The sequence below is a fragment of the Aegilops tauschii genome, chromosome 6 (genome assembly GCF_002575655.3).
Source record: "Aegilops tauschii subsp. strangulata cultivar AL8/78 chromosome 6, Aet v6.0, whole genome shotgun sequence".
NCBI lineage: Eukaryota > Viridiplantae > Streptophyta > Magnoliopsida > Poales > Poaceae > Aegilops > Aegilops tauschii.
Genome location: NC_053040.3, coordinates 327,187,526 through 327,212,472, shown reverse-complemented (window position 1 = coordinate 327,212,472; position 24,947 = coordinate 327,187,526). Strand labels below are relative to the sequence as shown.

The window sequence follows — 24,947 nt, the reverse complement described above, 5'->3', positions numbered from 1 at the left end:
GCCCCGCCGCCGGCAACCACTGGTCCCGCCACCGGCAGACCTGCTCAGGACGCCGCCCGTCCTTTCCTCCCGAGACCTTCTCTCTCTCACTTCTACAGGTCGTGCCGCCGGAGCACGCTGCACAATCCGCCCCCAAATCCTCACTGCCTCGCCGCTCTTCAGCTGTCCGCCGCCGGATCGAGCTCCGCCGCCGCAGAAAACCGTCAGATCTGGCGGGCGTCATCGACCTCGGGCCGGCCCTGCATCCGCCTCGTCCGCCTGAGGGGCGCCTCGCAACCCACCTGCGCCAACCAGCCTCCGACGGCGACGGGAGCCAGTGGGGGCGGCGCGGCGACGGGAGCCGGTGGGAGCAGATGGAGCAACGCACGGGGATTGGGAGGAGGGGTTTGATTGCTTTTCATTTTTAGATACAGGGGTGTGTATGATATTTGGTTGCCAAGTCAGCACCTTACAACTCGGTCCTATCTGTCAGAAAGCGATCAAACGGGCTAAATCACCCGATCAGTGCTTTTTGCAACGACTTAAGTGATTTTGCGGTGGTTTTTACAACGGATTAACGAGTTGGTGGTTTTCTGCAAACCTAGCCACAAATGTGGTGGACGCTTAACTGGGGGAAGGCCGCCGAGGAGCTGACGGGTAGCCACTTGGACGAAGTGAAGAGGATGGTGGCAGACTACCGCAAGCCCGTGGTGACCATCGAGGGCGCAAGCCTGAGCATCGCCAAGGTCGCGGCCGTGGCAGCTGCCGGCGAGGTGGTGGTGGAGCTCGACGAGTCTGCCCGTGCGCGCGTCAAGGCCAGCAGCGACTGGGTCATGAACAGCATGATGAACGGCACCGACAGCTACGGCGTCACCACCGGTTTCGGTGCAACGTCCCACCGGAGGACCAAGCAGGGCGGCGCTCTCCAAAGAGAGCTCATCAGGTTCCTCAACGCTGGTGCGTTCGGCACCGGCTCCGACGCTCATGTTCTGCCGGCTGCGACCACGCGTGCAGCCATGCTCGTTCGCATCAACACCCTCCTTCAAGGGTACTCTGGGATCCGGTTCGAGATCCTCGAGGCGGTTGCCAAGTTGCTCAATGCCAATGTCATGCCGTGCCTGCCCCTTCGGGGCACCATCACCGCGTCCGGTGACCTGGTTCCGCTCTCCTACATCGCTGGACTGATCACCGGCCGCGAGAACTCCGTGGCGATTGGACCAGATGGCACGAAGGTGAACGCCGCTGAGGCGTTCAAGATAGCAGGCATCCATGGCGGCTTCTTCGAGCTACAACCAAAGGAAGGTCTCGCCATGGTGAATGGCACAGCTGTGGGCTCTGCTCTGGCGTCCACCGTGCTCTTTGAGGCAAATATTCTTGCTCTCCTCGCGGAGGTCATTTCTGCCGTGTTCTGTGAGGTCATGAACGGCAAACCGGAATTCACCGATCACCATACCCACAAGCTGAAGCACCATCCAGGACAAATAGAGGCAGCTGCTATCATGGAGCATATCTTGGAGGGAAGTTCCTACATGAAGCTTGCAAAGAAGCTTGGCGATCTCGACCCACTGATGAAGCCAAAGCAAGACCGGTACGCGCTCCGGACATCCCCGCAGTGGCTTGGACCACAAATCGAAGTTATCCGTGCTGCCACCAAGTCAATTGAGCGTGAGATCAATTCTGTCAACGACAACCCACTCATTGATGTCTCCCGTGGCAAGGCGATACACGGTGGAAACTTCCAGGGGACACCTATTGGCGTGTCCATGGACAATACCCGCCTCGCAATAGCGGCAATTGGCAAGCTCATGTTCGCTCAGTTCTCCGAGCTTGTCAACGACCTTTACAATAATGGTCTACCATCAAACCTATCCGGTGGGCACAACCCAAGCTTGGACTACGGGTTCAAGGGTGCCGAGATCGCCATGGCCTCTTACTGCTCGGAGCTGCAATTCTTGGGAAACCCGGTGACCAATCACGTCCAGAGCTCTGAGCAGCACAACCAAGACGTCAACTCTCTTGGTCTTATCTCCTTCAGGAAGACTGCAGAGGCCATTGAAATCCTCAAGCTCATGTCCTCGACTTTCTTGGTTGCCCTCTGCCAGGCTATTGACCTGCGCCACATTGAGGAGAATGTCAAGAGCGCCGTCAAAAGTTGTGTGTTGACGGTGGCAAAGAAGACACTAAGCACCAATTCCACCAGCGGCCTTCACGTAGCGCGCTTTTGCGAAAAAGACCTGCTACAGGAGATTGAGCGAGAGGCAGTGTTTGCCTACGCCGACGACCCTTGCAGCCCTAACTATCCACTGATGAAGAAGCTACGTGGTGTGCTTGTGGAGCGCGCCCTCTCCAATGGCATGGCCGAGTTTGATGCGGAGACCTCCGTGTTCGCAAAGGTTGCCTTATTTGAGGAGGAGCTACGCAAGACGCTGCCCCCGGCGATTGAGGCTGCACGTGCTGCCGTAGAGAGCGGCACGGCTGAAATGCCCAACAGAATCACTGAGTGCTGCTCATACCCCCTCTACCGGTTTGTGCGTGAGGAGCTCGGAACTGTATACCTAACCGGCGAGAAGACACTATCACCCGGCGAGGAGCTTAACAAGGTGTTCGTGGCCATGAACCAAGGCAAGCACATCGATGCACTGCTTGAGTGCCTCAAGGAGTGGAACGGCGAACCCCTGCCCATCTGCTAAACTGAGAACATACAAGCAGAAGATAAGAGGACATGGAGAAGGTGGTTTCTCAGATTTCCAACGACAAGTGAATAGTGATACATTTAGCGAAGCATAATATTTTTTTCTCTTTCATGTTTCTTGTATGCAAACTGCAATAAAAATATTTACCTTGAGGCCTTTTAGGCTGCTGAAACAAATTTGACTGTAATTTTTGAAGTATCGCGAATTATATTACGTGGTACTTTCAGCATTCTATATGGTTTAAGAACTTTCAAGTAGGACAATGAAAAGTACTACGCCCTCCATCCCAAAAGAAGTGTCTTAACCTTAGTACAACTTTATACTAAAGTGACTACAAAATTAAAACACTTATTTTGGAACGAAAGGAGTATAACCCAGGTAGCATTTTTTTAGTCGAAACCATAGAACAATCGTTTTGTGGTATTTTCATTAGGAAACATAATAGCTAAAATGTTCATATTACAGGTACTGAGCTATCTAGGTTCTGATCCTTTCTTTCTTGTTATGCTTTGCTCTGAGCTCCGCTGCCCACATGCCTTGTTTGAGGTAATACTTCAATGTGTTCATATGAGGTGTTGTTGATCTAAATATTTTGTCATTCCTCATTGACCATATACTCCAACATCCCATGATAATGATATCCAAAGCAATTTCTTTTGGAAGATGAGACAGAGATAGGGTGATTTCATCATAGGTTGATATCACTCTTTATTTGTCAGGTATAAGAAAATCCCAACGTTTGAGTGCAAATGGGCAATTCCAGAATAGATGTATAAGTGTTTCCTCGGTTTTGTGTGAGCAAAGAACACAATTGCAATCTTCCAGATACATGCTTTTACGTTGTAACAGATTCCTTGTGTTCACCCTATCATGTAATAGCATCCAGAAAATATCTTGTGTCTAAGTCTGCATGAGGTGCTCCATAGTTGATTAAATATACTGTGAGAATTGTTTGCCCCAATGATTGCTTTGTACATTTTCATGGATGGATAATGTGTGGAGATCCATGAATAAGTCCATCTGTCTTGTGTATCATTTTCCTCTCTATTGCCAATAAGGTCATTCAAGGAGTTGAATTGTTGATAAGCCTGCAGAGATAATGCTCTATGAAAATGTTGACTGGTATATGCATGCTAAAGGATCTTTGACAGTGAGATGTCTCTGTTTATAGCAAAGGAGTGCAATTCAGGGTAAGTGAGAAGAAGTGGTTGCCCAGACTAGTTATCTGACCAAAATAAGGTGGTGTCCCCTCTGCCTGCCTTACAAATAGCATATTGCTTGAATTTGGGTAAAAGTTTAACGACTGATCTCCACCAAAAAGAGCTAACCATCTTATCCCTGGCAATGAGTCATGGTAATGAGTTTTCCAGATGATGTTGACCCATGGAATGTCTTCTTTGTTGAAAAATTTGTGGAGAAACTTCATAAAAAGTGCTTGATTATGAGTTTCAATATCCAGAACACCTAGAACCCTATGATCTTGGGGTTTACAAACTTTCTCCCATGAGATTAAGGCATCTCCTGTCTCTATAGTACCAAATTTTCTCCAAAATCATTGTTTGAGTAGATGTTGATTTTTTACCACTATTTTGGGGATCAACAGAGAGCACATGCTGGCGAGGACAGACTTGATCAGGGTGAGCTTGTCTCCTGAAGATAGGAGAGTTGAACAACTGAGTAATCTGTTTTCAATACTTTTTATCCTGGGGACATAGTCTTCAATCCTGGGCTTGGTGAAGCTGAGAGGAAGGCCAAGATAAGTATGAGGCAAGGACTCAATCTTACACCCAATTAGAGTAGAAAGAGCATTCGTCTTTGCTGCAGGACTATTTATAGATATCATAGTGGATTTGGAATAAATTCACTTTGAGTCCGGTGTAAGCAGCAAAATGAAGCAGCAGATTTTTAATGTGCGGGAGTTGCTGGGCAGGTAGCGTTTTGTATTTCGTAACTGGTCGCTTCATCTTTTCCTCCACTTGTAGTACTTTCAGCATTCTATGTGGTTCAGTCAGCATTATGTGTCCAGTCTTGCTCCTATTTAACAAAAGGACAATTAGCATTTCCCCTACACACTCCATGTGATGGACAAGTCTCCATTACTATACATAACATCCCCTCACGATGCCGAAGCAGTCAGTAGTCGCCCTCATCTCATGTATGTTTATACGTATTTTTCTCGTATGGTCTGTTACAGCTAGGGCCTGGTGTCCGTTCGGTCCTGTTCTTCCGACCCTTTCAGCAGACTTCTTCAATTCACAAATAGTAGAGTGGTACTGTATATGTTTCCAATTGATGTTGAAGTTGTCAGCAGTCCATCAGGTTCTGATCTGAAGAAGGCACGTCGGGGCTTCCTGCCTGCAGGATTAAAGATGTTTTCTTGAAACAGGAGAGCTTGGTGCAAGAGATATGTATGCAGTATGCAATGATACGATCTGATCAAACTTAATGTGGGGGACCAGATAGCAATTGTTAACCTGTTTCCTCCAAGCTTAGTCGCCAAGCACGTTGAGTTTACCTGGCGGGTTTGCTGAGCTGGTCACCATGAGGGTTCGTTGGTACCAACCATAATAAACATAAATAAAATCCCGGCTCTGAATGAAAAATGCACATTGTTCTTCAACAGGGCAAAAATAACAAATTTGTGCATTACATGGATGATGATGCATCTGTACCTGCCCTGAACCGGCTCCCCTCCCTTAAAATATTTGTCCATTTCAAAAGGGAGTAACATGGAATCTTCATGATTCAACTGCGTTTTTGTGATGGTCTCGTGAACAGAAGCAATTAATCATTGTATATCAGAACTTTGTATGCACAAAAGCTTTTCCAAAATGCATGTCACGATATTCTATCACGTGGTTAGGAACTTAGGATCATGGGGAAGAAAAGCAGTAGTACATGCCCTGAGCTCTGAATCGCCTTTGCTTTCCTTGCACGCCCTCTTGTTGTTGGCAGCAGCAGGAATCAAATGCGGCAGCTTGACACAACAGCTTCGTTTTCAGTACTACTAGCTCGTTTTGAGCCCTTCTGCAGCAACCATGCGATGCGAAAGCCTAACTGCCCGATTTGGCTTTGCTCGACATAACCGGAAGCGACTGCCTGAACTGAACTCGTCTTGGGTCTGTACTTAGACAGTTCAGACTCTGATTTGGCTTTGCTCGACATAACCAGAAGCGACGGACTGAAGAAGTCGTCTTGGGTCTGTACTTGACGGTTCAGACTCTGAGAACTGCAGAGAGAAAGATCCGTCGCTTCATCCCGTTGTGTTTAGCCCTTTTCAGTCAGGCTTTGCACTGCAGCGCGTCGGCCGGTTCTCTCGAGATCTCCGACCGGCTTCACCTTCACGTGTAAATTGTAGGGTAGAGACGGACGCACGGGCCGGGGCGACCGGACCAACTGACCGACCCAGCGACCGACCGTGAGTGCCTGGGCAGAAGCCCACGTCCACACGCGAGCCGAGCCACCAACCCCACCAAACCCAGACCACCACAGGCCACCCACCACGCACGGCGCAGCTCCGTTCCGTCCCGGGCGCCGGGGCGGGCCCCGCGCCGCAGCCTCCATCGTGGCCCGCGGTTGGACGGCAGCGAGGCGGCCACGCCCACGCGCGGGGCGGGGCGGGCGACGACCCGGCCGGCCGTCGTGGCGCGCATCGGCGCATGGTTGGCATGGCAGGTCCATCCAAGGGCGATCCCAGCCCAGAGAGTCAGCTCTCCAGCAACCAACCCGAGGAAAACAGTGAGCCCAACAACCCCCCACCCGCCGCCCCCGCGCTATTTAAGCGCCCCCTCCCCCCTCCGCCATTCTCCAAGAAGAGCTTAGCTTCCGGTTTCGCCTCAAGCTCTTCTTCCATCCATCCATCCATCTATCTATAAACGTACGCGATTAAGTACTAGCAGTGGTAGCTCCCCCCACATCTGTCGTGCTTGTACCTCTCCCTGCATTGTTTTTGTTCCATCTGTTGTGTAACCTGCAATGGAGTGCGAGACCGGCCTCGTCGGCTCCCTCAACGGCGAGGGGCTCTGTATGTCGGCCCCCCGCGCCGACCCCCTAAACTGGGTGAAGACCGCCGAGGAGCTCACCGGGAGCCACCTCCAGGAGGTGAAGAAGATGGTGGCGCAGTTCCGCGAGCCGCTGGTGACCATCGAGGGCGCCTCCCTCGGGATCGCGCAGGTGGCCGCCGTGGCCGCCGGCGCCGGCGTCGCCAGGGTCGCGCTCGACGAGTCCGCCCGCGGCCGCGTCAAGGAGAGCAGCGACTGGGTCATGACCAGCATGATGAACGGCACCGACAGCTACGGCGTCACCACCGGCTTCGGGGCCACCTCCCACCGCCGGACCAAGGAGGGCGGCGCGCTCCAGAGAGAGCTCATCAGGTCAGGATCGGTTGCAGACCCAAAACCTGTTTTTTTTTTCTTCTGCTCGATTCATTTTTTTAGTGCTTCGAGCCATTAAGACGTGTTAATATGACACTAAGGAGCAGATTAAACGGTTTAGATTGCGCTGGATGCGCGCGCATGTGCCCTGTTTCGTCGTGCACACGGGATTCCCAAGCCCAAAAGGATTCTTTTCATTTGGGGTTTCGGGGAGTTGGTATTAGCTAGGTCGTTGGTGGTACTACTACCCATCAACTAACTGAAACTTCTCCTAAATTAGGCACCGCTCGCTGTACGAATTATCGTTTTACTCTAGAATTTGAATAAATTCAATAAGAGTATAGTATAATTTACTTTGTGCAGACCTCAGTTATTCCCTAGTAGTATACTCTGTTTCCATACTGAAGTAGCAACACGATCACTTGAACCAATGATGACAGCCAATGAGCCAAGTAGCACGAGCAGTTCGGTGAACCTGCACCACACCACCAGATCTGTTCAGGATCTAGAGCACTTGACACATCTTAGTCGCAGCAGGCAGCACTGCTGTGTTCAGTTGGCCATCTTAATCGCGGGCGATGGGCGTGCCCGCCTAATCACTCCACGAAACAAAGTGGCAGCGACAGCTCGGTAGGCACGGAGAGCCCGCCCACCCCAGGGTTGCTGTGTGGGGCTCTCGCCGCCGTGGTCCACCATTACTCGCCTATCTCTTTTCGCGGCAAGTAAAAAGAAGATCAACCATCATTCCCTTCTTCACCGACAGCCAGGGGGCTCGGGTTGGATGTCAATTTTGACTCCACCGGAGCAACGAACGAACGAAAGCTTTTTGTTCGGCGACCGGTTGGTGGTGGGTTAGCTGGGCTGGCTGGAGCCGTGTCTGTCATGCATGCGGACGGACGGACAAAGTCCTGTGCACCGCGTAGTTTTATCAATCACACGTAGAGGACGTGGGTGGGAGTGGCTGGTTCGGGGAACGGGGGCGCGCCAACGTCGCACGCAAGCGAGGTTAGGTGAGGCGTTGTTGTACTTGCAGCTCTGCTCCAGCTCTCGTCGGGTGAGTCATGGTTGGGAAGCTTCTCAAGACTTTTCTAGATAAGGCTCCAAAGTCCAAACCATGTCTTGGTGTCTTTTTTATTATGCACGCTAGTTGAATTTTAATACGTCCAGTAGAACGTGGGAGTGGTCAAGTGGCAAGCATGGGCACAGACTAGTACTACTAAAGTTGTATTTTATTTCCACCGACGGCCACTCTGTATACCTATCGCTATACGTGCCAAAAGACGCGCACATCTGACTCACTTGGTGCACCTTGCCATGGGGAGCATGGACTGAGCAACAATTTTCAGAAAAAGAAAAATATTAAGCAACAATAACTTATTCCAGACTCGGAACAACACTTTTTTTAGGGAAGACTCGGCACAACACTTAACTGCCTTGCACTAGCAGTCTAGTGCTGTACACGACGGGAAAAAGACAAGGAACGAGCATAACGAATCATACGACCATTTCTTGATCGTGCCATTTTTGTTACCAGCAGCAACATAAGTTTTGCGCCAAGTGCAGAGTCGGCAATGACACTACAGGAAATTGACCGGTTTGCTTCCCTCTGTTTGACAGGTTCCTTAACGCCGGTGCCTTCGGAACTGGCACGGACGGACACGTTCTGCCCGCCGAGGCGACACGCGCGGCTATGCTCGTCCGCATCAACACCCTCCTGCAGGGTTACTCCGGCATCCGCTTCGAGATCCTCGAGGCTATCACCAAGCTGCTCAATGCCAATGTCACGCCGTGCTTGCCGCTCCGGGGCACCATCACCGCATCCGGTGACCTTGTGCCGCTGTCCTACATTGCCGGCCTCATCACCGGCCGACAGAACTCTGTTGCGGTGGCCCCTGATGGCAGCAAGGTGACTGCTGCCGAGGCATTCAAGATCGCCGGGATCGAGCACGGGTTCTTTGAGCTGCAGCCCAAGGAAGGCCTTGCCATGGTGAACGGCACGGCTGTGGGCTCTGGTCTTGCATCGACCGTGCTCTTTGAGGCAAATGTTCTTTCCGTGCTTGCCGAGGTCTTGTCTGCCGTGTTCTGCGAGGTGATGAACGGCAAGCCGGAGTTCACTGACCACTTGACCCACAAGCTGAAGCACCACCCTGGACAGATAGAAGCGGCTGCAATCATGGAGCACATTTTGGAGGGAAGCTCATACATGAAGCAGGCAAAGAAGCTTGGCGAGCTCGACCCGTTGATGAAGCCGAAGCAGGACCGGTATGCCCTCCGCACTTCGCCTCAGTGGCTCGGCCCACAAATCGAAGTTATTCGCTTTGCCACCAAGTCGATTGAGCGTGAGATCAACTCCGTCAACGACAACCCGCTCATCGACGTCTCCCGTGGCAAGGCCATCCACGGTGGCAACTTCCAAGGCACCCCCATCGGTGTCTCCATGGACAACACCCGCCTCGCCATTGCTGCTATTGGCAAGCTGATGTTCGCGCAGTTCTCGGAGCTGGTGAACGACTTCTACAACAATGGCCTGCCATCCAACCTGTCCGGTGGACGCAACCCGAGCTTGGACTATGGTTTCAAGGGCGCCGAGATCGCCATGGCCTCATACTGCTCTGAGCTGCAGTTCTTGGGCAACCCGGTGACTAACCATGTCCAGAGCGCGGAGCAGCACAACCAGGATGTGAACTCACTTGGTCTGATCTCATCCAGGAAGACCGCCGAGGCTATTGACATCTTGAAGATCATGTCCTCCACGTTCCTGGTCGCCCTGTGCCAGGCCATTGATCTTCGCCACATTGAGGAGAACATGAAGACAGCGGTGAGGAACTGCGTGATGCAGGTGGCCAAGAAGACCCTGAGCATGAACAACATGGGCGGCCTCCACATCGCCCGCTTCTGCGAGAAGGATCTGCTGACCGCGATCGACCGCGAGGCGGTGTTCGCGTACGCGGACGACCCGTGCAGCCCCAACTACCCGCTGATGCAGAAGCTGCGGGCGGTGCTGGTGGAGCACGCGCTGGCCAACGGCGACGGCGAGCGCGCCCTGGAGACCTCCATCTTCGCCAAGGTGGCGGAGTTCGAGCAGAACATCCGCGCGGCGCTGCCCAAGGAGGTGGAGGCCGCGCGCGCGTCCGTGGAGAACGGTACGCCGCTGGCTCCGAACCGGATCAAGGACTGCCGCTCCTACCCGCTCTACCAGTTCGTGCGCGAGGTGTGCGGCACCGAGTACCTGACCGGCGAGAAGACACGGTCGCCCGGGGAGGAGCTGAACAAGGTGCTGGTGGCCATGAACGAGCGCAAGCACATCGACCCGCTGCTCGAGTGCCTCAAGGAGTGGAACGGCGAGCCCCTGCCGCTCTGCTGAGCAGTCGACGAGAGAAGGTAACACCAAAGGAAAAGAAAACACGTACACACAAAGTGAATATAGAAGTGTTCAAGACTGTGAAGCGGGAGGTTCCTGGTATATCTACGTTTCATTGTACTTAGTTAAGTTGATGTTACTGTTGTTTTTTCTCGCTGCCGCCATGCCATGAGCAGGCGAGGCAGGCAGCTTCTCAAACTTGTGTTGTTGTAACTTGTATGATGGGAGCTTAAGTACAATACTTTGTTTCAAAATACACCATGTTATCTCCTTTGTTTCTTAATTAATGTTGGACACTGGCAGTTTAGCATTGTGGGTTGAAGAGTGGGTTTCGTTCCTTGATCTTGTCACGTACCCTTTTCGAACTGTCGGTGCCTCTCTGTCCCCCAGTGCAAGAGACGTGCCCATGTGTTCAGTTGAAATAGCTGCAGCTGCTGGTGGCCCGTGGCCAATCCGTTGAACAACTATCCTAGGTTACGTGCGAATTCAGACTTTCAGAAAACGAGTTCAGAGAAACAACTTCGCTGTTGGCTCCACTGAATTAGAGTGATTTTTCTTGTTGAATGTTGATCAGTGGCGTCCTACTGTCCACCAGCATTTAGTTAGACCTTTGATTTGAAGAGAAAAGACAACACTCCTACCTGGTAGATGATCTACTTTAAACAGGGAAGATTTCACGTTCAGAGAAGATGAGCCATGTGATGTGATGGCTCATCTTCAGGAGCGCAAAAGTTCCGTGGGCGGGAAGAAAAATGATTTGAATTAGTTCAGGCGTCAACGTGCCTTGTTCGTTTGCACCAGCACCACCACCCATTTGATGTACAGCTGATGAGCAATCGTTCGCAACGGTTAGGAGTACTATATGACAGCTAATATCTCGATGCAGCCAAGCAGTAGGCCCTCTTGCTTGCAGCACCAAAGATTGCTACGCATGCTAAACAGCCAAATGCAATCACATCACATCCGAAAAACTTTGTTCGTACTGCTGATCCATTTGATCGTCGTTGATAAGAGATGTTTATATTGACGCGCTCCACGGGCGATGAACGGTAGAGCTTGTCATTAATTAGCCCATGAGGCCATGACGAATATGTACACGCGGTGCTGCTCGTCAGTGCCGAAATTTGCCGAATCAAAGAGGATCCGGCGCAATGCACCAGGGGTTTGCTCGGTCTAATTGGAAGGTTGTGCGACACTCCTCTTCTTCATCATTGCCGGCGAACGCTATGAGGCAGTCCATCCGGCGGCAACGGCTGCGGCTACTATGTGCTATTGTGAGAGCATCTCCAGCCGTGCCCTTAACAGACCCTCTAAGATGAATTTTTCGCGCCGACGCTCAAAAATCGGCCCAGTCGCGCCTTCAGGAGCCTGTTTTTCGTCGGTTTGGGTCGAAACTGGCGCCGGCGTACCCAGGCCGAACCCGGCGCGCTAGAGGGCGCCCGGGGGCGCCGGAGAGAGCGATTTTGGCGCGAACAAAGATGTGCCCGCCAAGTCAGCGAGACGCCGCTTCGTCGCCCTCATCGCCTCGGTTTCCGTGGGAATCAATGCCGCGCTGCCGCGCCGGTCAGCCTCCATTGATGCCTCACGGACGGCGCAGTGAAGGCGCCGCGACGCGCGTCCCGCCCTCTGCCGCCACGCGTTGCCCGGCATGCAGCGGCTATAAAAGGCGACCTCCCTGCCGGTGGACGCCACAGCTCTCATTCCCCCCCTCTCCGGCGCACAAAGCAACACTCTGTTAGGGAACGTAGCAGAAATTTAAAATTTTCTACGTATCACCAAGATCAATCTATGGAGTCATCTAGCAACGAGAGAGAGGGGAGTGCATCTACATACCCTTGTAGATCGCGCGCGGAAGCGTTCAAGAGAACGGGGTTGATGGAGTCGTACTCGTCATGATCCAAATCACCGATGATCCTAGCGCCGAACGGACGGCACCTCCGCGTTCAACACACGTACGGAGCGGGGACGTCTCCTCCTTCTTGATCCAGCAAGGGGGGAGGAGAAGTTGATGGAGATCCAGCAGCACGACGGCATGGTGGTGGAAGTAGCGGGATCCCGGCAGGGCTTCGTCAAGCGCAAGCGGGGAGGAAGAGGTGTCACGGGAGGGAGGGAGGCGCCAGGGCTTGGGGTGCTGCTCCCATGCGCCTCCCCACTATATATAGGGGTGGGGGGGGGGCTGGTTTCTTGCCCTCCAAGTCCATTGGGGCGTTGGCAAAGGTGGGGGAAAGAAATCCCATCATTTCCCTTCCCCACCGATTGTTATCCCCCTTTTTAGGGATCTTGATCTTATCCCTTCGGGATATGATCTTATTCCTTCTAAGGTGGGATCTTGGTGCGCCTTGACCAGGGACCTACGTTCATGTGGGTCCCCCATGCAGGTGGGCCCCACTTCGGAACCTTCTAGAACCTTCCCGGTACAATACCGAAAAATCCCGAACATTTTCCGGTGGCCAAAATAGGACTTCCCATATATAAATCTTTACCTCCGGACCATTCCGGAACTCCTCGTGACGTCCGGGATCTCATCCGGGACTCCGAACAACTTTCGGTTAACCGCATACTAATATCTCTACAACTCTAGCGTCACCGAACCTTAAGTGTGTAGACCTTACGGGTTCGGGAGACATGCAGACATGACCGAGACGACTCTCCGGTCAATAACCAACAGCGGGATCTGGATACCCATGTTGGCTCCCACATGTTCCACGATGATCTCATCGGATGAACCACGATGTCGAGGATTCAATCAATCCCGTATACAATTCCCTTTGTCAATCGGTACGTTACTTGCCCGAGATTCGATCGTCGATATCCCAATACCTTGTTCAATCTCGTTACCCGCAAGTCACTTTACTCGTACCGTAACGCATGATCCCGTGGCTAACTCCTTAGTCACATTGTGCTCATTATGATGATGCATTACCGAGTGGGCCCAGAGATACCTCTCCGTCATACGGAGTGACAAATCCCAGTCTCGATTCGTGCCAACCCAACAGACACTTTCGGAGATACCTGTAGTGCACCTTTATAGCCACCCAGTTACGTTGTGACGTTTGGTACACCCAAAGCATTCCTACGGTATCCGGGAGTTGCACAATCTCATGGTCTAAGGAAATGATACTTGACATTAGAAAAGCTCTAGCAAACGAACTACACGATCTTGTGCTATGCTTAGGATTGGGTCTTGTCCATCACATCATTCTCCTAATGATGTGATCCCGTTATCAATGACATCCAATGTCCATGGTCAGGAAACCATAACCATCTATTGATCAACGAGCTAGTCAACTAGAGGCTTACTAGGGACATGTTGTGGTCTATGTATTCACACATGTATTACGGTTTCCAGTTAATACAATTATAGCATGAACAACAGACAATTATCATGAACAAGGAAATACAATAATAACCATTTTATTATTGCCTCTAGGGCATATTTCCAACAGTCTCCCACTTGCACTAGAGTCAATAATCTAGTTCACATCACCATGTGATTAACACTCAAAGTTCACATCGCCCTGTGACTAATACCCAAGAGTTTACTAGAGTCAATAATCTAGTTCACATCACCATGTTATTAACACTCAATGAGTTCTAGGGTTTGATCATGTTATGCTTACGAGAGAGGTTTTAGTCAACGGGTCTGCAACATTCAGATCCGTGTGTGCTTTACAAATCTCTATGTCATCTTGTAGATGCAGCTACCACGCGCTACTTGGAGCTATTCCAAATAACTGCTCTACTATACGAATCCGGTTCACTACTCAGAGTCATCCGGATTAGTGTCAAAGTTTGCATCGACGTAACCCTTTACGACGAACCCCCTTTCCACCTCCATAATCGAGAAAATTCCTTAGTCCACTAGATACTAAGGATAAGTTCGACCGCTGTCATGTGATCCCTTCCTGGATCACTATTGTACCCCTTGACTAACTCATGGCAAGGCACACTTCAGGTGCGGTACACAGCATAGCATATTGTAGAGCCTACGTCTAAAGCATAGGGGACGACCTTCGTCCTTTCTCTTTCTTCTGCCGTGGTCAGGTCTTGAGTCTTACTCAATACTCACACCTTGTAACACAGCCAAGAACTCCTTCTTTGCTGATCTATTTTGAACTCCTTCAAAATCTTGTCACGGTATGTATTCATTTGAAAGTACTATTAAGCGTTTTTGATCTATCCTTATAGATCTTGATGCTCAATGTTCAAGTAGCTTAATCCAGGTTTTCCATTAAAAACACTTTTCAAATAATCCTAGATGCTTTCCAGAAATTCTACATCATTTCTGATCAACAATATGTTAACAACATATACTCATCAAAAATTCTATAGTGCTCCCACTCACTTCTTTGGAAATACAAGTTTCTCATGAACTTTGTATAAACCCAAAATCTTTGATCATCTCATCAAAGCGTTCATTCCAACTCCGAGATGCTTACTCCAATCCTTGGAAGGATTGTTGGAGCTTTGCATACTTGTTAGCATCTTTCAGGATTGACAAAACCTTCTGGTTGTATCACATACAACCTTTTCTCAAGAAAATCGTCGAGAAAACAATGTTTTGACATCCTATCTGCAAGATTTCATAAATAATGCAGTAACTGCTAATATAATTCTAACAGACTCTTAGCATCGCTACGAGTGAGAAAGTCTCATCGCAGTCAACTCCTTGAACTTGCCGGAAAACATCTTAACGACAAGTCGAGCTTTCTTAATGGTGACACTTACCATCATTGTCTGTCTTCCCTTTAAAGTCCATCTGTACCCAACAGCCTTACGACCATCAAGTAGTTTTTTCAAAGTCTATACTTTGTTTTCATACATGGATCCTTTCGGATTTTATGGCCTCGAGCCATTCGTTGGAATCCGGGCCCACCATCGCTTCTCCATAGCTCGTAGGTTCATTGTTGTCTAGCAACATGACTTCCAAGACAGGATTACGTACCACTCTGAAGTAGTACGCATCCTTGTCGTCCTATGAGGTTTGGTAGTGACTTGATCTGAAGTTTCATGATCACTATCATAAGCTTCCACTTCAATTGGTGTAGGTGCCACAGGAACAACTTCCTGTGCCCTGCTACACATTAGTTGAAGTGATGGTTCAATGACCTCATCAAGTCTCCACCATCCTCCCACTCAATTCTTTCGAGAGAAACTTTTCCTCGAGAAAGGACCCGTTTCTAGAAACAATCACTTTTGCTTCCAGATCTGAAATAGGAGGTATACCCAACTGTTTTGGGTATTCTATGAAGATACATTTATCCGCTTTGGGTTCGAGCTTATCAGCCTGAAACTTTTTCACATAAGCGTCGCAACCCCAAACTTTTAAGAAACGACAGCTTAGGTTTCTCTAAACCATAGTTCACACGGTGTCGTCTCAACGGAATTGCGTGGTGCCCTATTTAAAGTGAATGCGGTTGTCTCTAATGCCTAACCCATAAACGATAGTTGTAATTCGATAAGAGACATCATGGTATGCACCATATCCAATAGGGTGCAGTTATGATGTTCGGACACACCATCACAATATGGTGTTCCAGGCGGTATTAGTCGTGAAACAATTTCCACAATTTCTTAATTGTGTGCCAAACTCGTAACTCAGATATTCATCTCTATGATCATATCACAGACATTTTATCCTCTTGTCACGACGATCTTCAACTTCACTCTGAAATTACTTGAACCTTTCAATAATTCAGACTTGTGTTTCATCAAGTAAATATTCTCAGCATCTACTCAAATCATCTGTGAAGTAAGAACATAACGATATCCACTGCGTGCCTCAGCACTCATTGGACTGCACACATCAAATGTATTACTTCCAACAAGTTGCTATCTTGTTCCATCTTACTGAAAACGAGGCCTTTCAGTCATCTTGCCCATGTGGTATGATTTGCATGTCTCAAGTGATTCAAAATCAAGTGAGTCCAAATGATCCATCTGTATGGACTTTCTTCATGCATATATACTAATAGACATGGTTCGCATGTCTCAATCTTTTCAAAAACGAGTGAGTCCAAAGATCCATCGACATGGAGCTTCTTCATGCGTTTTATACCAATATGACTCAAGTGGCAGTGCCACAAGTATGTGGTACTATCATTACTATCTTATATCTTTTGGCATGAACATGTGTATCACTATGATCGAGATTCAATAAACCATTCATTTTAGGTGCAAGACCATTGAAGGTATTATTCAAATAGACAGAGTAACCATTATTCTCCTTTAATGAATAACCGTATTGCGATAAACATAATCCAATCATGTCTATGCTTAACGCAAACACCAAATAATAACTATTCAGGTTTAACCCCAATCTCGATGGTAGAGGGAGCATGCGATGCTTGATCACATCAACCTTGGAAACACTTCCAACACATATCGTCATCTCACCTTTAGCTAGTCTCTGTTTATTCCGCAGCTTTTATTTCGAGTTACTAACACTTAGCAACCGAACCGGTATCTAATACCCTGGTGCTACTAGGAGTACTAGTAAAGTACACATTAATATAATGTATATCCAATATACTTCTGTCGACCTTGCCAGCCTTCTCATCTACGAAGTATCTAGGGTAGTTCTGCTTCAGTGACCGTTCCCCTCATTTCAGAAGCACTTAGTCTCGGGTTTGGGTTCAATCTTGGGTTTCTTCACTAGAGCAGCAACTGATTTGCCGTTTCATGAAGTATCCCTTCTTACCCTTGCCCTTCTAGAAACTAGTGGTTTTACTAACCATCAACAATTGATACTCCTTCTTGATTTCTACTTTCGCGGTGTCAAACATCGCGAGTTGCTCAAGGATCATCATGTCTATCCCTGATATGTTATAGTTCATCACGAAGCTCTAATAGCTTGGTGGCAGTGACTATGGAGAACCATCACTATCTCATCTGGAAGATTAACTCCCACTCGATTCAAGTGATTGTAGTACTCAGACAATCTGAGCACATGCTCAACGATTGAGCTTTTCTCCCTTAGTTTGCAGGCTTAAGAAACTTGTCAGAGGTCTCATACCTCTTGACGTGGGCATTAGTCTGAAATCCCAATTTCAGTCTTTGGAACATCTCATATGTTCTGCGACGTTTCAAAACCGTCTTTGGTGCCACAATTTTAAACCGTTAGCATCACACACTGAACTATCATGTAGTCATCAAAACGTGTATCTCAGATGTTTCGTAACATCTACAGATGACGCTCGAGGTTCAGCACACCGAGCGGTGCATTAAGGACATAAGCCTTCTGTGCAGCAATGAGGACAATCCTTAGTTTACGGACCCAGTCCGCATAATTGCTACTATCAACTTTCAACTAAATTTTCTCTAGGAACATATCTTAGTAGAACTAAAGCGTAAGCTACGACATTATTTGCAAAGACCTTTTGACTATGTTCATGATAATTAAGTTCATCTGATTATTTAATGAACTCCCACATAGATAGACATCCCTCTAGTCATCTAAGTGATACATGATCCGAATCGACTAGGCCGTGTCCGATCATCACGTGAGACGGACTAGTCATCATCGGTGAACATCTCCATGTTGATCGTATCTACTATACGACTCATGTTCGACCTTTCGGTCTCTTGTGTTCCGAGGCCATGTCTGTACATGCTAGGCTCGTCAAGTTAACCTAAGTGTTTTGCTTGTGTTCCGAGGCCATGTCTGTACATGCTAGGCTCGTCAACACCCGTTGTATGCGAACGTTAGAATCTGTCACACCCGATCATCACGTGGTGCTTCGAAACAACGAACCTTCGCAACGGTGCACAGTTAGGGGGAACACATCTCTTGAAATTTTAGTGAGGGATCATCTTATTTATGCTACCGTCGTTCTAAGCAAATAAGATGTAAACATGACAAACATCACATGCAAATCATAAAGTGACATGATATGGCCAATATCATCTTGCGCCTTTTGATCTCCATCTTCGAGGCGCGGCATGATCACCTTCGTCACCGGCATGACACCATGATCTCCATCATCGTGTCTTCATGAAGTTGTCTCGCCAACTATTACTTCTACTACTATGGCTAACGGTTAGCAATAAAGTAAATTAATTACATGGCGTTTTTCATTGACACGCAGGTCATACAATAAATTAAGACAACTCCTATGGCTCCTGCCGGTTGTCATACTCATCGACATGCAAGTCGTGATTCCTATTACAAGAACATGATCAATCTCATACATCACATATATCATTCATCACATCCTTTTGGCCATATCACATCACATAGCATACCCTGCAAAAACAAGTTAGACGTCCTCTAATTGTTGTTGCATGTTTTACGTGGCTGCTATGGGTTTCTAGCAAGAACGTTTCTTACCTACGCAAAAGCCACAACGGTGATATGCCAATTGCTATTTACCCTTCATAAGGACCCTTTTCATCGAATCCGATCCGACTAAAGTGGGAGAGACAGACACCCGCTAGCCACCTTATGCATCAAGTGCATGTCAGTCGGTGGAACCTGTCTCACGTAAGAGTACATGTAAGGTCGGTCCGGGCCGCTTCATCCCACAATGCCGTCGAATCAAGATAAGACTAGTAACGGTAAGCAAATTGAACAAATCGTCGCCCACAACTATTTTGTGTTCTACTCGTGCATAGAATCTACGCATAAACCTGGCTCATGATGCCACTGTTGGGGAACGTAGCAGAAATTTAAAATTTTCTACGTATCACCAAGATCAATCTATGGAGTCATCTAGCAACGAGAGAGAGGGGAGTGCATCTACATACCCTTGTAGATCGCGCGCGAAAGCGTTCAAGAGAACGGGGTTGATGGAGTCGTACTCGTCGTGATCCAAATCACCAATGATCCTAGCGCCGAACGGACGGCACCTCCGCGTTCAACACACGTACGGAGCGGGGACGTCTCCTCCTTCTTGATCCAGCAAGGGGGGAGGAGAAGTTGATGGAGATCCAGCAGCACGACGGCGTGGTGGTGGAAGTAGCGGGATCCCGGCAGGGTTTCGCCAAGCGCAAGCGGGGAGGAAGAGGTGTCACGGGAGGGAGGGAGGCGCCAGGGCTTGGGGTGCTGCTCCCATGCGCCTCCCCACTATATATAGGGGTGGAGGGGGCTGGTTTCTTGCCCTCCAAGTCCATTGGGGCGTTGGCAAAGGTGGGGGAAAGAAATCCCATCATTTACCTTCGCCACCGATTGTTATCCCCCTTTTTTAGGGATCTTGATCTTATCCCTTCAGGATATGATCTTATTCCTTCTAAGGTGGGATCTTGGTGCGCCTTGACCAGGGGTGTGGGGCCTTGCCCCCACTACCCACGTTCATGTGGGTCCCCCCATGCAGGTGGGCCCCACTTCGGAACCTTCTAGAACCTTCCCGGTACAATACCGAAAAATCCCGAACATTTTCCGGTGGCCAAAATAGGACTTCCCATATATAAATCTTTACCTCCGGACCATTCCGGAACTCCTCGTGACGTCCGGGATCTCATCCGGGACTCCGAACAACTTTCGGTTAACCGCATACTAATATCTCTACAACTCTAGCGTCACCGAACCTTAAGTGTGTAGACCTTACGGGTTCGGGAGACATGCAGACATGACCGAGACGACTCTCCGGTCAATAACCAACAGCGGGATCTGGATACCCATGTTGGCTCCCACATGTTCCACGATGATCTCATCGGATGAACCACGATGTCGAGGATTCAATCAATCCTGTATACAATTCCCTTTGTCAATCGGTACGTTACTTGCCCGAGATTCGATCGTCGGTATCCCAATACCTTGTTCAATCTCGTTACCGGCAAGTCACTTTACTCATACCATAACGCATGATCCCGTGGCTAACTCCTTAGTCACATTGTGCTCATTATGATGATGCATTACCGAGTGGGCCCAGAGATACCTCTCCGTCATACGGAGTGACAAATCCCAGTCTCGATTCGTGCCAACCCAACAGACACTTTCGGAGATACCTGTAGTGCACCTTTATAGCCACCCAGTTACGTTGTGACGTTTGGTACACCCAAAGCATTCTTACGGTATACGGGAGTTGCACAATCTCATGGTCTAAGGAAATGATACTTGACATTAGAAAAGCTCTAGCAAACGAACTACACGATCTTGTGCTATGCTTAGGATTGGGTCTTGTCCATCACATCATTCTCCAAATGATGTGATCCCGTTATCAATGACATCCAATGTCCATGGTCAGGAAACCATAACCATCTATTGATCAACGAGCTAGTCAACTAGAGGCTTACTAGGGACATGTTGTGGTCTATGTATTCACACATGTATTACGGTTTCCAGTTAATACAATTATAGCATGAATAACAGACAATTATCATGAATAAGGAAATACAATAATAACCATTTTATTATTGCCTCTAGGGCATATTTCCAACACACTCTCCCCGCTCTCTGGCGCACAAAGCAACACCCTCCCCCCTCCCGCCGACGAACAAATGGCCGAGAGGTTCCCAGGCGACGGCGCGGCGGCGAACGGCTTCGGCCGACACCATCTCCAAGAACCGGAGGCGCGCCTCCTCTACGAGGCCGAGTATCCGGCGCCCTCGGACATGCGAGTGCCGGGGCATGGAGGCTGAGCGCCGGCGGCGTCCTGGTGCCACCGGTTCCCGAAGGGGCGGCACGGCGGGCCGAGATCGACCGCATCCGCTCATCCCTGACGGAGGAGCAGCAGAACGAGCCGCGCTACGCCGCCGACAGCCACACCATGTGGCCCATGTACTTCGTGCACCGCCGCGAGGAACAGATCGCCTCCGCCAACGGCGTCATCCCCGTGGCCGCCTCAACGCCGACGGGCGGCGCGAGTGTTGGGGCGTGCCAGGCCGCACCCTCGAGGCCGTCCTCGACCACATCGAGACCGGCAACGTGTCGCGCCTCGAGTACCCGCGGCCGTCCTTCTCTCGCCGACGTGGCAGCTCCTGGATGCCGCGGCGAATGGAGCCGGGGTGGTCCTCGTCGTCGGGCTTCGGCTTGCCGGCGTCCCGCCCGAGCCGGAGGAGACGCCGCTCGGGCGCCGCACCCGCAGCGGCGCCCTCGTCATCAACGAGGGTGCCCGGCCCTTCCCGCGCTCCCTCTGCCTGGTCCGGCCGAAGCCCAAGCCGGGGCTGCTCCCCGTGAAGCCGGAGCACGTCGACATGGTGGCCCTCGACGACGAGTTCACCCTCAAGAGGGCGAGGGAGGACTACGTCCGCGAACAGGTGCTCCGCCAGCGCCGGGCGTACGCGGAGCTCCAGGCACGGCGCCGCAGGCGCGAGGAGGGCGGCGTCATCGTCCTCGACAGCGACGAGGAGGACGAGGCCGGGCCGTCCAGCGCTGCACCGTGCGTCGCTGCCCCTGGCCAGGGCTGCAGCAGGGACGGCGGCGGCACCGACGAGGCGCGCGACGACGACGGCGACGGCGACGGCGGCGACTACACCCGCTTCTACAGGCTTCTCGACATGTAGATGACGGGCGGTGGACGGGGGCGCAGTGTCTAGGCGTAGTTTGCATGTAGTAGGCGTAGTTTGCATGTTTTTATGTTTTTTTTATAAATTTCAATGAAATTTCGCCGAGTTTGCAACATTTTGTACGAAATATCGCCAAGCCCGCGGCGACCTGTGGGCCGACGACTGGGAATGAAGTCGCACCCACGTGTCAATCTAGCGCCGATTCACCCCCAACGACTCTTTTTCGGTGCCCTGGGGGGCGAACTGCTGGCGATGCTCTGAGCTGTGGCTCACACGGCAATCGACACCGGGATGGTGGTGCTGTAGTGATCGGAACCGACGTGATGGCGTCTCTTCTTTGATCGGCTAGTTTTGTGTGAGCGAGTTGGTATCTCTTTCAGTGAAAACATATGATCTTGCCTTTTGGCTTGATCAGGCAATGTACGTCTGTTTGTCGTTTCCCTTGTTGAAGATATTGCTTCAAAAGATTTTTTTCCCAAGTGCTAATCCCGGTCTGACATTTGGTTGGATTAGACAACATTGACTTTGAGCGAAAATTCCTTTCTGAAGGTATTGTCATGGAGTGTTGCGCCCTTTGTTTGCTAATACTCGGAGAGGCATTAATTATGTGGATGGCCCTGAATTCTTAAAAAAATGTAAACCAATTTATTTAGCATTATCAATAATGAATGATGTAGGGATGTGTGCGTCAGTATAAACTAGGGGCTAGGGGGTTATAATCCTTTTGAGAGAATTTTTTTAGATGATCTGGCTGTAAGACAATTCAATTGAATTATAGGCTAATGCGGGATTAATCTTTGTTCTCTAAAAGGTAATTATGGTCGGTTATTTTATTTTGATTTAATCTATATTGGCTTGGTTTTTAATTATGTTTTGTCGTTGTTTTTTCATTCATATCGTATTTGGCTGGTGTTGGAGATGATATTTGTTTTGGGAGCAAACTTAGGTGCGTGGTTTGTGGAGTCTTGGCACGTTTCGGCCTCAGTGTTAACAGGTGATGGTTGTGTGAGCCCATTGGAAGCGGGAGCGGGGAACTCCTTTTTGTTTTTTTTGAGGATCGGGAGCAGGGAACTCCTATACGGCGCCATCTGTGCCCTGGAGCCAACTGGCGCTCACGCGTGCCCGAATGGGCCGTGGCCCAGCAACGCGCTTTGCTCAACCTGCACACCTGCAACGTTCGCTCCCTCTGCCGTGGACTACTTTTTTTCGTTATTTTGGGGTGTTGGCCTGGTAGAAAAGTACTGGCCGGTTTTTTAATACTTGTTAAACAAAATATTGAAATCAAAAAAAGGTTTACAGAAATTATAAATGATGTTAATCCATTTGAAAAAAAAGTATCATCGATTTTAAAGAAAAATTCATCAAATTTAAAAAAAAATCCATAAATTTTGGAAACAATTCATAGAAACGGAAAAATAGTTCACAAAATTTAAAAAAAGTTAATTTATTTAGAAAAAATCAATTCAAAACAAAGTTCATTGGTTTTTTGAAAATTTTATAAAAATGAAAAAAAATCATCAATTTTTTAAAAAAGTTCACAAAAAATAAAAAAGTTCATCAATTTTGAGAAAAAGTTCATCGACTTGAAAAGACTTCATAGATTTTGAAATTTGCACGAATTTAACAAAAAAAGGTCAAATTTAAAATGAAAAGAACAAGGGAAACAATGGAAAAGGAAAAGGAAACGGAAAGAAAGAAATAAAAGATGAAAACATAGACAGTAATTACAACATGTGTGGTGTGTGCGGTGGTTACTGCAGCTATTCTACAACTATGAGGCCGCCCTCACCGTCGCCATCTTTTGTAGTTAATAGAAGAAGAAAAAAGCTAAATGGGCGGGCCTAGTACGAAGGGGTGTGTGCGCCCGTTTACATAATGCACTGTAATGGATGCCTGAAGCGTCAAATAGGAAAGCTAGACGGGCCGGCCCAGTATGAAGGGGAAGTGTGCGCCCGTTTCCAAAGCATTGTAAAGGACGCCAGAAGTGCCAAATAGGATATGCTATTGGAAGGAATACCCTATTTGACGCATTCTGCATAGGGCATTGCACATTCAATTGAACAATCGATCGACACGCACCGGCCCATCTCCAGCGAGGCGTGCATTCCATAGATCCCGGTTTTGGGAACCTTCTGGAAGGTTCCAGCTGGTTTTTCCGGTTTTGGGACCTTCTTTGTTTTCCTTATATTATTTATTATTACTATTATTCAGCAAATGTTAACAAATTTAAATAATGTTCACATGCTCTAAATTTTATTCATTTTTCAAAAATGTTCCTGTTTGATTTTTTTTGAGAAATTTCAATAAAAGTTTAGAAATTCAATAGATGTTCGCTTCTTTCACAAAACAAAAGAAACTTCAAAATAATTTAGAATATCATATTTAAAAAATGTTCCTACTTTAAACTTGTACTAAATTCAAATATTTGTTCGTATTTTACTTTTTATTCACAAATTCAGAAAATGTTCGGGTATTTCAGAAAATGTTCCTACTTCAAATTTTGTTCACAAATTCAAAATGTGTTTATGTGTTGAAAGTTTGTTCGTGATTTCAAAACCTGTACACATTTTTATTTTTGTTCATAAATTCAGAAAATGTTTCCGCTTTTGAAAATTATTTGCAATTTCAAAAAGTGTTCCAGCTTTCCAAATTTGTTTACAAATTCAAAAAATGTTCATGTTTTATAAAAATATTCGCAAATTAATAAAAATTTCAGGGAATTTTGAAAAATGTTCGCATTTATTAACTTTTGTGCACCAATTAAAAAAAGGAGTTTCCAAAAAATGTTCCCGCTTTCCAAATTTTTCCACATCATCAAATTTTTTATGTTTTTCAAAATTTGACACGGAATTCCAAAAATGTCCGGGGGAAGTCAAAAAATGTTCACGTTTTGAATTGTTTTTTGCAGTTTCGAAACATGTTCGCGTTTTCAGTTTTTTGTTCCTGTTATTTTGGAAAATGTTTTGCATTTTAAAGAAATTCCTTGTAATTTTGAAGAAAAAAAATCTTTTTTTCATCTTGGTGTTTTTTGGAAAAAAATTAGATTCCCAAAAATGGTTCGAGTTTTGATTATTTTGCTATGAAATATGAAAATAT

General features: G+C 48.4%; 2 protein-coding genes across 2 annotated transcripts; both read left to right on the top strand.

Moving 5' to 3' along the window:
• The first annotated feature begins 508 nt into the window (after nucleotides 1–508).
• On the top strand, nucleotides 509–2,848 carry LOC109764463 (phenylalanine ammonia-lyase). The gene has a single exon (XM_020323275.4). It carries the CDS (start codon nucleotides 591–593, stop codon nucleotides 2,667–2,669), a length of 2,079 nt encoding a protein of 692 aa, XP_020178864.2. The 5' UTR covers nucleotides 509–590; the 3' UTR covers nucleotides 2,670–2,848.
• A 3,304-nt stretch (nucleotides 2,849–6,152) lies between these two features.
• LOC109764464 (phenylalanine ammonia-lyase) lies at nucleotides 6,153–10,660 on the top strand. The gene is made up of 2 exons (XM_020323276.4): nucleotides 6,153–7,045; nucleotides 8,663–10,660. The coding sequence occupies exons 1-2, from the start codon at nucleotides 6,648–6,650 to the stop codon at nucleotides 10,407–10,409; spliced, it is 2,145 nt and encodes a 714-aa protein (XP_020178865.1). The 5' UTR covers nucleotides 6,153–6,647; the 3' UTR covers nucleotides 10,410–10,660.
• Nucleotides 10,661–24,947: the final 14,287 nt, after the last annotated feature.

Bases quoted from the DNA above. Each gene is read 5' to 3' on its own strand.
- LOC109764463 (XM_020323275.4), top strand. From the start codon at position 591: ATGTGGTGGACGCTTAACTGGGGGAAGGCCGCCGAGGAGCTGACGGGT.
- LOC109764464 (XM_020323276.4), top strand. From the start codon at position 6,648: ATGGAGTGCGAGACCGGCCTCGTCGGCTCCCTCAACGGCGAGGGGCTC. The intron at 7,046-8,662 runs GTCAGGATCGGT...TCTGTTTGACAG, and splicing joins CTCCAGAGAGAGCTCATCAG to GTTCCTTAACGCCGGTGCCT.